Raw genomic sequence first — 17146 nt, 5'->3', positions numbered from 1 at the left:
TGAAAGTTGCTGATTTTAGTTTTTGTAGTTTTTGTAAAAGTTGTCCAAATGGTGTGTGGTAGAAAAAATTGTTCTCTCTGCTGGTTCATAATGCTGGGGATAAAGAATTAAGTCTTCATGAGCTTCTCTTGACCAAGGTTAGGCAACATCGTTCATCAAAAGAGTGAACATGCCTTCCAGGATTTCAAAAATGACCAGTAACACTTAAAGGAGGAACCGGATATTCGGTTTTATTGACGGAAATCAGAGATCAAACATATTACAGTAACATTCCTGGGTAACACATATTAATGAATTTAAGGAAATAATACTGAAATTACAAAAAGATCTAAAGTCTCACTGAAAGAATGCCGGCGATAACTAGCCAAAAAGCTAAATATGGAATTCTGGAATGGGTAACAACCTTTATTATATGCTCAATGTAGGAGAGATGCAACCCGGGAGAAAGGCAGGCAAATAGCAACTAGTAACACTCATGCAAGCAAAAAAACTAGGGTATAGGGTACACTGGCAGGTTTATTCACTTAAGTGGCTGAATCTCGGCTGTAGAACTGGTCAAGGGTCTTGGCTGGTATGCGGTGCAAAAGCTCTCGGGGGAAGATGCGAAGCAATGTCCACGCCAAGTCAAGTGATTGGAAGATGTTGCGGGTGTCATAAGCTCCTTGAGCAACAAATTTCCTCTCAAATTTGTCCAAGAACTCCAAATACAGCTGTTTTTTCCCAACAAAAAGCATGTTAGATACTTCGTAAGAGATTACTTAAATATTTAAAAGAAAATTAATTAAAGCACTTCATGTGAGACAGCAAAGGGCGTACCAAGTCTTCCGAGGACAGAGCTTCTTCTCCTACGACAGCTTTCATCGCCTGGACATCTTTTCCAATCGCATAATTTGCATACAGCTGAGAGTTGACAATTAAACAATAGAAAAACTTAAGATAGCTCCGCCAAAGAAGATGTTAATAGAATGCATCGTTCAAGGGAGACGATAAAATGCATGCTCCAAAGGTAACCGAATCATACCTGGTTGGACACATCAGAGTGGTCCCTGCGAGTCATACCCTCGCCAATGGCACTCTGCAATAAAAATCCGGGCTGGGCATTAATAAGAACATCCGAGATACGTATACTGACATCGTTCAATAATTAACAACTCAGACAATTTGGAAATTGCACTAGAATACAAAAACTGTAAGTTTGTGTGGGTCCACACCTTCATTAAACGAGAAAGAGATGGAAGGACATTGATTGGAGGGTATATCTGCAAACTCAAATAGAACAGTGTTCAGTTACAGAATATTTGTAGGGTGAACAAGTAGACCATATCATTCACAGAACAAAACTGGAGCCGGGTAACATCTTAGCAAGATCTTCAATAGCAAACCAAGACTCCAATTTCTTAAAGATTGTTTATGGAAGTGCTAGTTCAATTAGCAAAACCAAAAAAAATTATTCATTTCTTCAAATCCTAGTATTAGTAACCACATACCTGCCTATTCTGGAGCTGCCTATCAATATATATCTGACCCTCAGTGATGTATCCCGTAAGATCAGGAGTGGGATGAGTGATATCTGGCCAAATAAGAAACAAGATTTATGCAATGTTAACACAACAGGTAATGGATGAAGATTGTGTGGGGTTGGAAATCGTTACCATCATTCGGCATAGTCAAAATTGGAATTTGTGTGATGGAGCCTTTTCGCCCTTCAATACGCCCAGCACGCTCATATATTGTTGCCAAATCAGTATACATATACCCAGGATAACCACGCCTTCCAGGAACTTCCTCTCGGGCAGCAGATACCTGCAATAGCAAATAAGTATGCTATGTCAGATAAATGGTAGGTTGGAGAGAGAAGGAAAGAAAGTTGACTCTCAAGTATGCAAGGGAAGTCCTAAAAACTTCTTCAAGCATAATGGATATCTATCAACAATCATAAATTGAATAAATGAGAGAAGGAATTGGAAGTCCATGATTCCATTGTATTCTGTTGAAGCAAAATCGCATTTGGGAGGACAATAGAAGGCGCAAAAGAAAAGGAAAACTCTTTTCCTTACCTCACGAAGTGCATCAGCATAAGAACTCATATCTGTGAGAATGACAAGAACATGCTTCCCACATTCATATGCCAAATATTCTGCAGTTGTAAGAGCAATACGAGGAGTGATGATACGCTCAATTGTAGGATCATTTGCCTGTCCAAGAGCATGAACAACAGGATTGACACAAGGAAATAAATTACTACCATAATATGTGAATGAATATACAAGAAAATGTGCCACAGGATTTCTCATATGTCAACTTAAAAGTGTACCAGATTCAGAAACAGGGTCACCCTCTCCATAGATCCATTTTCCTCAAAATCACGTTTGAAAAATTGTGCAGTCTCCATATTAACACCCATAGCTGCAAACACAATGGCAAAGTTGTCCTCCTCGCCATCCTGAAAATTCATGGAGCATAAGCACATGATTGCAAACTTAGTTTTAGAAAACAGTTAACTGGAGATGAGAATAATTTGTAATCCAATGGGTCATCCAAACTCTTTCAAAAAGGAATAACTAGAATGGCAGATTACAGAGAACAACCTAACACAGCATCTTAAACTACAAAATAATAGAACTCCGATTTTTATGAGCTAACAATGTAAGCCAAAGTATTAGCAAGAAAAAATGGAACTAGACATATAAATTTGCACAAAGCCAAAGAAAGAACAAAAGAAGAGCAAACAAGGGCAATTAACAAATGCTGTTGCTAATTTAAGTTGATATAACATGGGATAAGTTGGGCCCAAAGTAAAACATTTATGTGGATAAACACTGATGTAATTGTGTGGGCTAATAATGATATCAAGCAAGAATGGCAGAATGTTCATTTGTAACAGTAAATAAAGAAGATACATAAGGCAATTTTATTCCAAAACATCAGAAAACCAGCCAAAGATCATTAGGTTTCATGCTATCAGTTATCCTATGCAGCAAAGTGTTCAATACTTTATCACTATGAGCTGGTTTTTAATTGCTATGGCATAAAATACCTCCAGAAGATTGTCAGACTTCTCCAATCGCTTCACCAGACCTGCCTGGCGACATATCTGAGCAGCAATTTCATTATGGGGAAGACCTGCAGCTGAAAAAAGTGGGATTTTTTGTCCTCGAGCAATAGAATTCATGACATCAATTGTGGAAATCCCTGTCTGTATCATTTCTTCAGGATAAGTTCTCTCGCTAGGGTTGATAGAACTCCCTGTAAAAGAAAAGAGATTGCTTGAGTGACATGAACAACAGACTTAAAGAAGTAACTTAAGTAGTCCAAATGTCTATGTAGTATTCAGTAACTTACCAGATATATCCAAGTATGCCTCAGGCAATATGGGAGGACCATTATCAATTGGTTTCCCAGAACCATTAAAGATGCGCCCAAGCATGTCTAAGGAGACTGGGGTTTTCAAAACCTACAAAACGGGGTGAAAGGGAAAAATGAGGTCATCAAACATTTGCAGCACCTTATTTTGGCATCTCTACAATCCAAGTGAACATTAACAAGTGCATTCTGCAAAAAAGGCTTCTAAATCCATTGGTACTTTGGAGGCAAAAGAAATCTTCAATAACAGAGGAAAATTCATCAAAGAACCCAACGTTGAGCTTGATTCTCTAAAATAAACTGCTTAGTTATATGCTATGAGAAAAACTGCCTACCTGAAACTTATTACTCAAATAAAGAAAACCAATAGAAGACTCGATTTATATTCGGACATGGAATCTCTCCAAGGTTGGGCCTCATTGAACCCCCTTGCAGAGTAACCACGGATACTAGCAACCACTAACCACACACAAGCCACTAGCACCAAATACAAGCCCCATTAAAAAAAATCAGTAAAATTCAAGTCGTTCAAGACTTCAAGGGGAGACTCAAACCCAATACTTCCAAGTTTAGCGCCGGTCACACAGTCCTCACCCCTTACTACTGGGCACTACCACAGTTCGAGTTAATAATATCCTCTAAACTACAAGAAATTTCAGTTTACGTTCAACAGAACTAGTTTTCCATATGTCATTCCACATGTAGCTCAAAGAGGCCCATGTAAATTCCTGCATGCCTAAAATTTCCACATATAGCAACATGAAGAAATCAGAAGTTCGTCTTCAAAAGAAACAAATATCAATTTTCTTTCCAAAAACATGAACTCACAATTCCATAAGCAGAAGAGCTCATATCTGAATCCAGATATGGTGGAAACCAAAAACTTACTCCAGAAACAAATTTGAAACATTATAGCTCTAACACATGATACAATGAGTGGGACACAAATACAACTTTTATAAAATGCATATATGAAGACACTATCTACCAGTTGCAATTCACCAATTTGCATATATAACAAATTGAAGGGAACGTTATTGTGCTAATAGGCGGTGGTTGGAAGGGATTTTGACCCCTTTTGTTGCCAAACCCCCTTCCCCCAACATTTAATTCCCTTTTCCTAAGAAAAGCTACTTAATGGAAAAGGCATCTATAAATATTCTACATAGGTAATCTAATTACTTCTAGACCACTGAACTTAGACTAGATTAAAAGAGTGCAACAACATAAAGAATCATAAGGAAGGGAAAATATAAAACCTATCCAAAAGAATCTAAGCTGAGGGGCAGTTGCATGCATGGGCGCAGCAGATATAGTTGTTTCTTAAAGAGTCCTCACTTACAGCACACATTACCATTTATTTTGGTCATGCCTACCAGCAGTAAGGCTTCATCTCCCAAAAAAAAATTTAATGGACTCGAGAAGTAACCTTGATTCAGAAAATAGCATACACAGTATGCCAGCCAGAAAGACAAACAGCACAGGATTATTAAAAAATATGTATCCAGCTAATACGCAGACTCTTGAACTTGAACACCAAAGAAGTCAAAATTCAGTCTAAAAGAAAATAGTGATCCAACATAGGCACACACTAGGTTCACGATAAAGAAAATGAAAACATCTCATACCTCTCCTGTAAATTGTACAGTCGTAAACTTGTTGTCAATTCCAGATGTTCCTTCAAAAACCTGGAAACAAGAAACACCGAGTAAATGCCAACAATATCACAACAAAATTTGAAGGTTAAATGTTGAGTCGCTCTACTACATGTAGGTAAAAGGTGTCCCTAGGAAACACGGATTCTCAATATGATGCATGTGATACACAGAAAATATAAAATTTCACCAAGAATACGAGAGATTGAAAAAATTGGGAAAGTCATTGTATTCATAGCATAATAACAGCAATTACCTGAACCACAGCTTTCTCCCCATCAACTTCCAAAACTTGACCACGTCTGGTTGTTCCATCCCCCAAACGAATATTAACAATTTCTTGATATTTTGGTCCCTGAAACAGCCAGCCAAAAAATGTATCAGGCATCAAAGACTAAGTGACCAAGGGATCAATGGCGAAAAGCAATACATTAACATACCTTAACTTTCTCGAGGATGACCAGAGGTCCGGCAACTCCAGAAACAGTTCTATACTCTGAAACATATAAGAAAATGAGTCAACGTCACGATCCACACTTGAAACAACTTCATTATCACTACACAGACTTGCATCAAAAACAAATTCTACCCAATTTCTATTGCAGTCTACCATATTTTTAATGTCACTTAGTGAAGTTTGTTAATGATTTCATCACAGGTTACCAGTTTCATTATACCAAACAACATTACACATTAGAAACAAACAGTGAAACACAATATGAAACTCACCCATGCCAATCTCCAGGGTGCCCTCCTCCATGTCTTGATTGTTCTGAGCTACACCTATTCTCAACCTACAGATGCAGAAGCACCAAATCCCCAAATGAAAGACAAAAAAAAGAATCATTAAATGCCACAATTACAGCATCTTGAAACACTAATCATCAACGATCACTAAACATTTCCATTAGTAAGAAACAAAAAACCAGTCAATGGAACCAAAGAATCAATAAAAGACTGACCCGATTACGCATCAATCAAAAATTCAAAACCTCTCATCCTAACTTACAAAGTTCCAACCTTTCATCATCCAAAACAAAAACCCAACTCTAGTTTTACTGAATTCAACTAGATTAAGTCACAAACGCTTCATCAAGCTCAATTTTAAACAAAAATTCGCAAACTCACAGCGCTAAACCAACCAAACTTCGATCCAAACAAATCGGAGAAACATCAACAACTGATAGGACGAAATTGCGATTTTCAATCTGGCACAATTGCTCCTACTTGGCAAATGTAACAAAGAGCCATAACTATGATAATTTCGGATCCGAAAAGTGGGAAGGTACCTTTTGAAACTTTGATCCGAGACACCACCGCGAGAAACAGAGAGGGAGAGAGAGAGATGGGCTTAGAGAGGGAATCAATAAACTGAGATCTATTGGACTGAAAATAATATTTAAGTAATTCGAATAATGCAATATTGACAGTAAAATGTAAATCATACAAAATGTTATCCTTTTAGATGGTAATGAATAAAGGTATAAAACATGCGATAATGAATATAACAACAAAAAATACGTCCCATTCAAGCGGAAACTGGACCTTCCGTAGTTCTGTGTCTACCACATACTGGAGTGACCGGCTCACCTACTCACGATGATCTGGCTACTTGCGAATGGGTAATCATCTAAAGAACAAAAAATATCTGAAGGGCTAACCAACCCATTTCCAATTATTACTTTACACCAGTACACCTGCATCTCTATGAATTCTTGGTCAAAAATTAATGGGGGAATATACCTTTTATTCAAGAACTAAAATCCATTATCAAATGTGGCCGAGTTCGCTAGCGATGAATTCATCTAATTGGGAGATTCAAGTTCAACTGACATAATTGTTGTGGAATCGGTTTTTATATATGCTATATAATTTACATGCAAGAGGAACTATAAAGGTATAGATGTTATATACCTTTACAACATCTCCAAAGGGCAAATTCCATTTTGACATTTCATTTTCAACAATAAACTTACGGATATTTAGAAGTATACCACTCTAATGGTACATTCTACCTAGGATGGCAACGGGGTGGATTAAGGTCACCTCGTCTCCGCCTTGCACCTCTACTTGTGTGCCCCGCCTCGCACATCGAGACAATTTTTACATCTCGTTCCCGACCCTATAAAATCCGCCCTGCCCCACAGACCTCGTCCCGATCAAATCCGATCCCATCCCATCATAATCAACATCAACATTAATCTAGCTTGTATAATCCAACAAACATACAAGTCAATTATATACTTAAATTAAAAATATGTTTTCAGTCAATTTGACTTAGGCTTTAATAACAACATCATGTTAATATATGCTTGTATTATGAATATCCATTTGGAATGCCTTTGGAGATGCTCTTAAAAGTTAAAAGGCTTTATTGTACTATTGACCAACTTGGTGAAATGATTTATTTACCCTTAAAAAACAAAGAGAAAAATGTCCAATTTTTTTAGGGTATTTTAAGGGTTAAATTGAAATTATATCACATTAGAATTCAAATCCGACTTGATGATGGTGTCATTGGTATTTTCGGTCAAGAATAAAAAAGTATCTAAAATTTACAAGTTTCTTTTTTTCTTTTTTCTTTTTTTGAAGGGAATTTTACAAGTTTCTTAACCAGCAATTTAAAAGCTCTCATAAGAACAAAGAAAAGAAATAAAAAAAAAGCAGCATTTTAAAGCAAAACTGTGTGTATATATATATACATATTGATCAGGTTTAGCAAGACTGATATGCCGTTTGTTATCATATGACAAGTTGTTTATCATGTGGCTACATATGTTCTCTTGTAAACTATGTTCTTGAATGAGAAAGACAAATTTGAAGGAACTGATTCTGGGCAGCTGCAAGTTCAATCCTTTCCCAATTCTGCTCCCTCTTGATCTCTTCTTCGCGAGCCGACGATTCTTTTTGGTCTATTTCTTGCAGACATTTGTAGTACAAACTTGGATTCATTCCTTCCAACATCAATTTCACATTTTCCGTCAACTGCTTAACACTCTTGCTCCAATGCCCCTTCAGGTTCTTCTCCATCCCTTCAACTACCACCGGAAAAACTTCTTCAGTTGCCGACGATGTCATCTTCACAAAGTGCTTGTTGTTCCACACGTACAGCGCTCGTTCTGCAACCTGCAAGGGATGGATGCAGTTCAATGCAGAAGCAGCAGAAACTGAAATATTGAGAAGAAACAGAAAGACTGAAATATTGAGAACAGAAAGTTGAAAATTATTTCAATTTACACACTTTTCGGACAGTAAACTCGCTGGCGTGACATAAAAATCAATATAAAGAATCTGCCCGTATGTGTATATTAAAAAAATTTCGACCCTGAGTTCCCAAGTTGAAACATTTGGGTATGCGGTGACGGAGTTGGAAAACCAAAAGTTGCATTACTTCTCTTTATGTACCTGTGAATTCCAACTGTTCAAGCATTTGATAATTTTGGTACAAATGGGGAGAGCCAACTTTCTATACTGATCAGGATCGATATTCTCCACCAATCCTTCCATTTCACCGATAAGCAGAATTTCCTTCTGACAGTTAGTGATCGGCCAGTACCTCAAGATTCCTCTAATGACAACCCCACCAAGCACAGGATCTTTCTGCACAAACTGAGAAACACAGTAAGCTAGCTGCCTGTGGTAACTCTGCATACCTTTGGTCTTGTGTAGAGGAATCAGGACTCTCATCAAGAACAGTTTGTGCTCTTCTCTCAATGGAACAGTAAAACCATTGATAATACTTCCCCATATCTCTAGTAACTGTCCAATCCCATAATGTTTCTCTGTCACAGACACATACTGCAAGAACACATCATTCATTGATTTCCTCATCAATGATCGGTAGAAAGTGAATCTGGAGTATATCCTATGATACAAATTCTTCAAGCTCTCGCGCTCTCTTGGGTCTTCGGATTGAAAAAGAGAGAGGAGATTGAGAAGGAAGCGATTATCAATGTAATTGCGAAGAGTCTTTGGATCCTCGTTGAGTACTAACCTCAAAAGGATTTCATAAACAAGTTGAAGGTGAGGCCATGCCGGTGAAGGAGCAGAAACGACTTCTTCGTCGTCAGGCAGTTCTGAGGCACAACAACTAGTCGAAGGTGGAGGAAGAGGGCGGAAAATGTTGGCGGATAGCATGGACATGAGAGAGGAAAGTACCTGATCAGAGAGAGGATTTTTTGAGGTTTTAACCATTGATAAGAGCTGGTTGAGCTTGAGACGCTTGAGATCTTGCCTCGAAGGAGACTCCGAGGGATCGATGAAGGAGAATATGAAGGAGCAGTGCGAGATTATGGAAAGGACCTCTTGGTGTTCGGATTCATCAGAAGACTGCCTGACATTCTTGGGACTCCTAAGATTGTTGCTTGGACTGTTGTTCTTGGAATCCAGATCAAACAAGGATTTAAGGGTTGTAGACGACTTCTTCTCGAAGGCTTTCGGGGAGTTTCTGTGAACACCCATTTTCATCCCTTCAAAGACTCGCATATAGCAGCTCTTTGAGCTCAGTTCAGACCATCATACATACACCTTCAAAAGGCAGAAAGAATCTGAGAATGCATAGCTATGGTATCTCCATCCTTTGTTGCTTGTGTTGGTTCAGCAAAAAAGGCCAAACTAGACAGCGATGTCTAATAGACAAAAAAACGTTGTAAAATCCGATTGATATTAATGAAATACATAATAGAATTCTGCCTTGTTCTTGCTCCTTATCTGGGTGAATGCCAGGTGGATTCATGGTTATCTCCATGAACAAGCATGTTGCAGCTCACAAGGAGAATCCTCGTAACAGATTCACATCTATATATAAATCTCCATACATAAGTATCAAAATAAACACCTCATTGGTGTCTCTCAATATATAATTGTCATAAACATAAGAAACATATGAAGAATTCTCCTATGAGGTTCTAAATTGAGCTTCTAATTTTAGGGTTCAGAATATCTTTTTATTTTAAAAAATAATATATTTGTATTTTGATTCGTTTTACGAATCCTAACAATATTCAAAACAAAAATTAAATTTAACATAAAAAGTGCATGATAATTATGAATTTTGGATATAACACAAAAGACATTTCATATACTTTTCAATTGCATTTGACTTTTGTTTCAAATAAAAAAACATATCGTTAAGTTCATAAAACTAATCAAAATATAAATATATATTTTCCAAATTTTTAAAAAATGTTTTGAAGCCTAAAAATGAAATCTAAAAATTAAGATCTCATTTTATAATCTCATAAGATTATTCCTAATTAAACAAAAGTGCAATCTTTTGGGCCAAGTTTAACATTCATTCCTAATTTGCTATCAAGCTCCATCATCCATCATTCTTCCTTGTTTTCAGCCAAGTCAAACACCCAAAGAAGAAGTTGATATTACTATTAACAATAGTTTATGTTGTTTTAAAATCAAACAAATTTTGTACGCAATCTTACTTTCCACCCCACCTATTTGTGATTGCGTTGAACCGCACTGCTATTTGGGTTTCTTATTAAAATTAAGGATTGTAGGAATTATTAATTAGCCTTGCCTAAAAAATTACTAAAAAGAGTTAAATAGTTACCTGGGATTGTGAAATTATGCTACATTATTTATCATAAGTTTGAGTATAAATAAAATTATGAGAAGTGGCATTCTCACCCCCTTTTTAGTAATCTCACTCTCCATTTCTATTTTTTATATTATTTTATGTTTGATTTGATATTTAATTTTTTTTATTTGTGTGCGATTTGATATTTGATTCATATTTCCATAATTGATTTTCCAACCCCAACAATTAAATAAAATAACTTATTATATCATATCAAAGTAGATTGGCGGTTATGGGCGTGCATTTTCTATCCACAACTCATTGACATTTTTTGAAACAGATATACCAGCACCGCTTGAGAACTGGATGTCAATGTCAGATATGGGTCACTTGATTGCGTACAATGTGGTGTTACACCTTCTTAGTTATGAACAATGCTTGACTTTTTTGCCCCTGCGTTCTATACTTCCACCTCGACATGAACGTATAATTGTCGCAATGGGATTTGTGAATGGTAATCACTTCGTTCAGTTGGCATTGACATATGATTACCCAATGTCTCATATTATGATTTAGTGGTTTAGATATATGTATGATTCTGTAAACAAATGGGTCACTCCGTACAGTGAACAACTTGCGACATACATTAAATGCACCCGTCAATATACTTTGATGTGATATAATAAATTACTTTATTTAATTATTGGGGTGAGAAAACCAATTTTGGTAATGTGAATCTAATGTCAAATCACACGCAAATCAAAAGAATTAAATATAAAATAATGTAAAAAAATAGAAACCAATTATTGGGGGTTGGGATTACTAAAATCTAAAAATTTAAAAATCCAATGAAATTTTTTTTTTGAGCACCAAGTACAAATACAATATACGACACACCACCAGATCAAACCTATAAAAGTACAAGTGTCAACATGCCCCACGCAAGAGGCACAAATCAAGCTCACGCAGGGGCAGACTAAGTCCACACACCTCCTTATAAATATTCGAAGGAGGTGAGATTAGAACTCATGATCTGAAATCAGAGACATGCAAAGTCATTTCCACTCAACTAATGACTCATTTGCATCCAATGAAATATTAGTGAATCCACATTATCTAATTCTTCTTATCATTACAATAATTTTGAATCAATAAATAATAATTATTTTATCCTTTTTTTCTTTTAATTATTATTATATTTACTATTTAAAGCTCCATTATTGTTTTGTTTATTTCCAAATACAAAACCTAATAATTATCAAACTAACATCTTCAATCTCCTTTATTCCACTCAAACTAAAAACTTGTCAAGAACCCAGTGGTTAAACTGGAAACAGAAACTAAAAGCCCAATTTATCATTCTCATTTACCTCCAATCCATGTGAAATGTTAGATTAATGAGCTCTATATGTGTGTTTATTATCAACAATCATCCCACATGCCACATTAGATTGAGAGCAAAATAGGGATCATAAATTGAGGGTATGTACCATTGCTCTATTTGTTTCTCTTTGGAACAAATTGATGCGGAACGTGATTAAACAAAGGATAAGAGCTCCAACTAACATTAATCCACGATCATAAATTGAGAGTGTATAACGTTGTTCTGTTTGGTTCTCTCTTGTCTTTTTGAGACAAACTGATGGGGAGCATGATTTTTTTTAAAAGGGTTATGGAGACCGAGAATAGATTCATTAATCAACTATGGGAAAGAGGAGACCAATAAGGCATTCAAAGCTACCATTAAAGATGGAATTACAACCAATAAGACTAAAAGGAAATACACAAAAACACAAACACAAACACAAAAACGATTGTCGACGGATATCCCCAAACGACATCGTATTCTACCAAATATCATCGAAAACTGAACGATACCGTATTACTCTGGACTTCACCGGATTTTTTTTGAAACAATGGTATGGGGAGGGGTAGGATTCGAACCCACAACCTAATGGGTGGGTGATCCCTTACATGCAACGTGATTTTTGTTCAATCAACGGCTCACTTGCACTGGACTACGCCGGATTAAACAAAGGATAAGAGATCCTACTAAATAATTAGAATTGTCAACAAACATTGAAACATCTCTCATGGGATGTTACAATAATTAAATAATTAAATAGAGAAACTCTAATCAAACCCTAAAAACTCCCAATGAAAACAAATAATCTGCCTGTTTGGCACAGCAGAAGCGGAAGTGAATCCTCTAACGAAGCCGCTTCCGACTTCCGACGGATTCGTTGGAGTTTTATAAGCTCCCACTGGAGCTTATACAACATTTCCGTTATATATTATTTTTTTTTCAAAATTTTTTATGTGGGTCCCACATAATGATTAAATTTTATTACTTTTTAATAAAGATTGGACCCACATGCATTACAACATTAATTTCTTTTACTTTTTTATTAATATTTACAACATCATTTTTTATTTTAAACATTTTTAACTTAGCACATTATCTTAATTAATTTTACATAAGTAATTATTATAATATTTAAATTTTATAGTTAACATTAATTTTATTTAACAAATTAAATGTAAGATTAATAAAAATAAAAAATATTATAAAATCATTATATTTAATAAAAATAATTATTTTATTAGTTTTATCAACAAAATTATATAAATTATATCAAATTTAATAACAAAATTTGATATAAAATTATAAAATCTAATATTATAATACTTTAATTCAACAACATTTTTTGTATCATCAATTTTTAATTCACAATATATTCCATAGCTTTAATCTAAACAAATTTTCACTAGCATTGAATCTATCCACTCTACAAAGGCACCCAATAACAGCTCCTAATAATAGAAATCATTCAGGATAGGAGAACTCCTATTCATAATAGAATTCATACTCCTACTCTTCCTCCTCCTACTGATAATACAAGAATTCATACTCATAATCCCTTTTGCGGTCTGGCAGAGACCTCCCGGCCAAGAGGGAATTCGCCCTCGCATCACAAAGACCACTCCTTTTCCCTCCTACACTACGAATTTCAGAGGAGGAATTATCTCTCCCTCTGATTAATCGAATCAACAATGGACCAGAAACCCCCGATCGATCCTTCAAAAACCGAGAAAGCCCTAATGAACGGCTCTCACTCTCCGAGCTTTCTCTTTCACAACAACGGATTTGGTTCGGTTTACGATTTATCGGATATAGAGATGATAACGATACAGACGATGACGTACACGAGTCTCAAGGACCTGTTACCGGCTTCTCCACCTGCGATCACTTCCCCGACGGCGTATAACTCAAGCTGGCACGAGATACCGATCAAGAATCCGCTTCTGAAGCACGCTGCCTGGGCTTATCTACAGCCGATGTCGACTGCGACAGAGACGGAGGAGAGAGGTTTTTGGGGGAAATTGAAGGAGAAGTGTTGTGGTGAATGTGGGTGTGTGGGATGGTTAAAAGACGTCATTTTGAAGGTGTTTAGGGAAGTGTTCTGGGAGAGAGGAGGAGAGATTGAAGAAGAAGAAGAAGAAGAAGACGACGACGACGACGACCACGAAAAGGTTGACTGAGGGATGGAATAGAAGGCTGGGATTGGTGAGCGTTTTTGGAATTTCCTTTTTTTATTATTTTTTTTGGAATTTTCCGATTGACTGTTAGTTAAGTGGCAAAGTCCGTCAATTGTGAATAGTGTTTTTTTTTTTTTTTGGCACTTGTATATTCCAATATTCTGATAAGAATCTAATAACTGAATTTCAAAGGATGCTTGCCTTTGAGTTTAAGAGAACTTGAGATGATGCACGAAATGATATTAAATATTTAGATATGGTTTAGATTCTGCTATGTTTAGCTTTCTCGGGACTCATAAATTGGATTTCTATCATCATCAGCCGAGTTTTTATCTCAAAAATTTAGATTCGACGAATTGATTGTAAAAAGTCATTGTGTATGTCACCATTAATTCTAACATGGTATGTTCTCATTGTATTTGGTTATGCCTTATTTCTCTCTTGGGTTTACAATATAGTATATTTTTCATAAGAGAAATAAACAGGAACAACCAAGTGTTAGTGTGTTACAAACAATTTTGTTGATCTACCTTGGCTTATATATAACATTATTTTATGTTAATGAAATAATGTTACCAGTAATCTCCACAAGAGCAGCATCCGTCCTTGAAGTGGTGAAAGATTTTAGAATCTCCCAGTATTATCTCTCTTCTGGTAAACATTGAAATCTTCTTAGCAGCTGTGTGGCAATCTTCACATAATCTCACGTTTTTTCTAACGAGAACAGTCTTCCCAATTGTTGAGGAGATCAATCCAAAGGCAATAGCCAACTTTGCACTGTGATTCTCTGGTGAATTTGCTCTTTTTCTTGATAAATCTTGTGGTCTGAACTTGGCACCGGTATTAACATAAATGCCTTCTGCTGTATTCCTCAAAATAATATCCAATGCATCATAGATCATTTTTGTTTCAGCATGTGACCTGTCTCCATTGACGAACCAGTGAGTATTAGAATTTGTCTCAACCATGCTACAACCAAATGTTCTTGTTATCCCTTCTTTCGTCATTTGATTCGTAATCCGCTCAACATCTTCCCACCTCCCAGCTTTGGCATACATGTTCGAAAGCAAAATGTAACACCCTGCATTATCATGTTCCAATGAGAAAACATGCCTAGCAGCAAACTCTGCCATTTCTATGTTGTTGTGGTTTCTACTCGCAGCTAGTAAAGAACCCCATATCCTGGCTGTCGGTACCAATGGCATTTCTTCAATAAACTGTTTTGCTGAGCTTAGATTACCTGTGCGACCAAGACTGTCAACCATACAGCCATAATGCTCTATTGTTGCATCAATTCCGTATTCCCTTTTCATCAAATTAAAGTATTCCCACCCTTCATCAACCATGCCGGAAATACTACACGAAGATAACACATAAACAAAAGTTCTCCCATTGGGTTTGATGCCCTTTTCCTTCATTGCAGAAAATAATTGGATAGAAGTTCTACCAAATCCATGAATGCCATAAGCCATGATGATGGTGTTCCATGAAACAATATCCTTACACGGCATCTCATCAAAATACTTTCTTGCTGCCTGGAGATCACCACACCTTGCATACATGTAAACAATTGAATTTGAGATGAATGTATTTGTACTAAGTTCCAATTTTGTAACATAAGCATGAATCTGCATACCCTCACTCAATGAAGCTGATTCAGCGTAGGCAGGTAAGATGCTTGCAATCGTAATTGCATCCGGCATGAAAGGCGTGGTCCAGAGTTCCTGGAACAGGTTTAGGGCTTTCCTGTTCGACCCGTTATGTACATAAGCTGCAATCATGGCATTCCATGAAATTAAGTTCTTTTCAGTCATTAAATTGAATGAACTTTCTGATGATTTCAACTTTCCACACTGCCCGTACAAGTCGATCAACGAAGTTTCCAACACTTGGTTAGGGAGAAATTCTTTTCTAATGGCATACGCATGGATAGCCTTACCCTCCAAGAGAGAACCCAACTGCGAACAAGCAGGGAGCAAGTTCACCAATGTAATAGTATCTGGATTAAACTTATCATCCTCTCGCATCTTTCTAAAGCAGGCGAATGCCTCAGCAAAATGAGCAGTATGAGCATAAATACCTATCATAGCATTCCAAGCGACAATGTTCTTTGTCCAAATACTCCGAAACAGCCTCTCTGCATAATCAACTTTACCACACTTACCATACATGTCAACAAGCGACGTCTGAACTGTAATATCAAGCTCAAGCTTATTCTTAATGGCTTGGCAATGGATTTCCATTCCACTCCGAAAACCAAAATAGGGCGTGCATGCACCAAGTGCACTTGTCACACTGAAACGATCAGGTTTCATTCCCATTTTTGCCATTTCCCTTAAACAAATCAACGATCCCAAACCATCACCGGCCATTTGATATGCACTGATCATAGAATTCCAGGAAACTAAATCTTTCACGGGCATTTCTCCAAACACCCTCTCCGCATACTCAATATACCCAAACTTTGCATACATAACAATCAGCGAATTAGAAACATAAACATCCAAACCCAACCCGATTTTGATAATCTTTGCGTGAACCTTTTGTCCTTCTACCATGGTTGACAACCCCACACATGCCTTAATCACAAATGGGTAAGTAAAATAGTCAGCTTTAAACCCTTCATCTAGCATTCTGTAGTAATAATCAATTGCCTCTTGAACAAAGCCATTATTGGCAAGCCCTCTTATAATGACATTCCAGACATAAGTATCTCTTTGACCCATTTTCTCGAACAGATTGAGTGCAGGATCCATCAAACCAGAATCCACATACGCACTAATAGTCCGCGTGAGCGAGAGAGTCAATGGTTGAATACGAGAACTCACAGCCTGGTACATATGAATAGGAGCATATTCATGGTATCTCGGCTTGATCAAGTTCGCGTTTGACCTACAGAATTGCTTTCCTGAAACGTTCTCGAGGGCGCTGGAGACGTTGAAGTAGCCATGAACAAGCATTGCAGCCATTTTTAAGATGGCTGTTTGGCAGACCCGCAGTTCTGAAAGTGCAGTCCTCGACTTTTAACTGGTGTCTGGTGGAGTCCACGATCATG

The 17146-nt window shown here is 36.8% G+C and overlaps 4 protein-coding genes across 7 annotated transcripts; 1 reads left to right on the top strand and 3 right to left on the bottom strand.

Moving 5' to 3' along the window:
* Positions 1 to 204: 204 nt before the first annotated feature.
* Positions 205 to 6850, bottom strand: LOC119982841 (V-type proton ATPase subunit B2). Of its 4 annotated transcripts, none has more exons than XM_038826438.1 (15): positions 6762 to 6850; positions 5748 to 5812; positions 5459 to 5514; positions 5275 to 5373; positions 4992 to 5051; positions 3343 to 3454; positions 3038 to 3246; positions 2315 to 2443; positions 2058 to 2195; positions 1653 to 1803; positions 1488 to 1570; positions 1212 to 1259; positions 1022 to 1075; positions 817 to 900; positions 205 to 710 (listed from the first exon to the last, which is right to left on the bottom strand). In XM_038826438.1, the coding sequence occupies exons 2-15, from the start codon at positions 5776 to 5778 to the stop codon at positions 525 to 527; spliced, it is 1440 nt and encodes a 479-aa protein (XP_038682366.1). In that variant the 5' UTR covers positions 5779 to 5812; positions 6762 to 6850; the 3' UTR covers positions 205 to 524. The 4 variants fall into 4 exon arrangements, with proteins under 4 accessions (XP_038682366.1, XP_038682350.1, XP_038682373.1 ...); XM_038826422.1 differs by lacking the exon at positions 6762 to 6850 and adding an exon at positions 6609 to 6755; XM_038826445.1 differs by lacking the exon at positions 6762 to 6850 and adding an exon at positions 6564 to 6588.
* A 958-nt stretch (positions 6851 to 7808) lies between these two features.
* Positions 7809 to 9479, bottom strand: LOC119979875 (serine/threonine protein phosphatase 2A 57 kDa regulatory subunit B' beta isoform-like). The gene is made up of 2 exons (XM_038822498.1): positions 8424 to 9479; positions 7809 to 8144 (listed from the first exon to the last, which is right to left on the bottom strand). Exons 1-2 carry the CDS (start codon positions 9477 to 9479, stop codon positions 7809 to 7811), a joined length of 1392 nt encoding a protein of 463 aa, XP_038678426.1.
* Positions 9480 to 13330: 3851 nt separating this feature from the next.
* LOC120007127 lies at positions 13331 to 14806 on the top strand. The gene is made up of 2 exons (XM_038857317.1): positions 13331 to 14119; positions 14671 to 14806. Exon 1 carries the CDS (start codon positions 13606 to 13608, stop codon positions 14092 to 14094), a length of 489 nt encoding a protein of 162 aa, XP_038713245.1. The 5' UTR covers positions 13331 to 13605; the 3' UTR covers positions 14095 to 14119; positions 14671 to 14806.
* Positions 14195 to 17074, bottom strand: LOC120007118 (pentatricopeptide repeat-containing protein At4g35130, chloroplastic). The gene has a single exon (XM_038857305.1). It carries the CDS (start codon positions 17058 to 17060, stop codon positions 14664 to 14666), a length of 2397 nt encoding a protein of 798 aa, XP_038713233.1. The 5' UTR covers positions 17061 to 17074; the 3' UTR covers positions 14195 to 14663.
* Positions 17075 to 17146: the final 72 nt, after the last annotated feature.

Source organism: Tripterygium wilfordii, chromosome 2 (assembly GCF_013401445.1).
Source record: "Tripterygium wilfordii isolate XIE 37 chromosome 2, ASM1340144v1, whole genome shotgun sequence".
Lineage (NCBI taxonomy): Eukaryota > Viridiplantae > Streptophyta > Magnoliopsida > Celastrales > Celastraceae > Tripterygium > Tripterygium wilfordii.
Note: the sequence above shows the minus strand (reverse complement) of the source record. Positions and strands in the feature narration are given on the sequence as shown.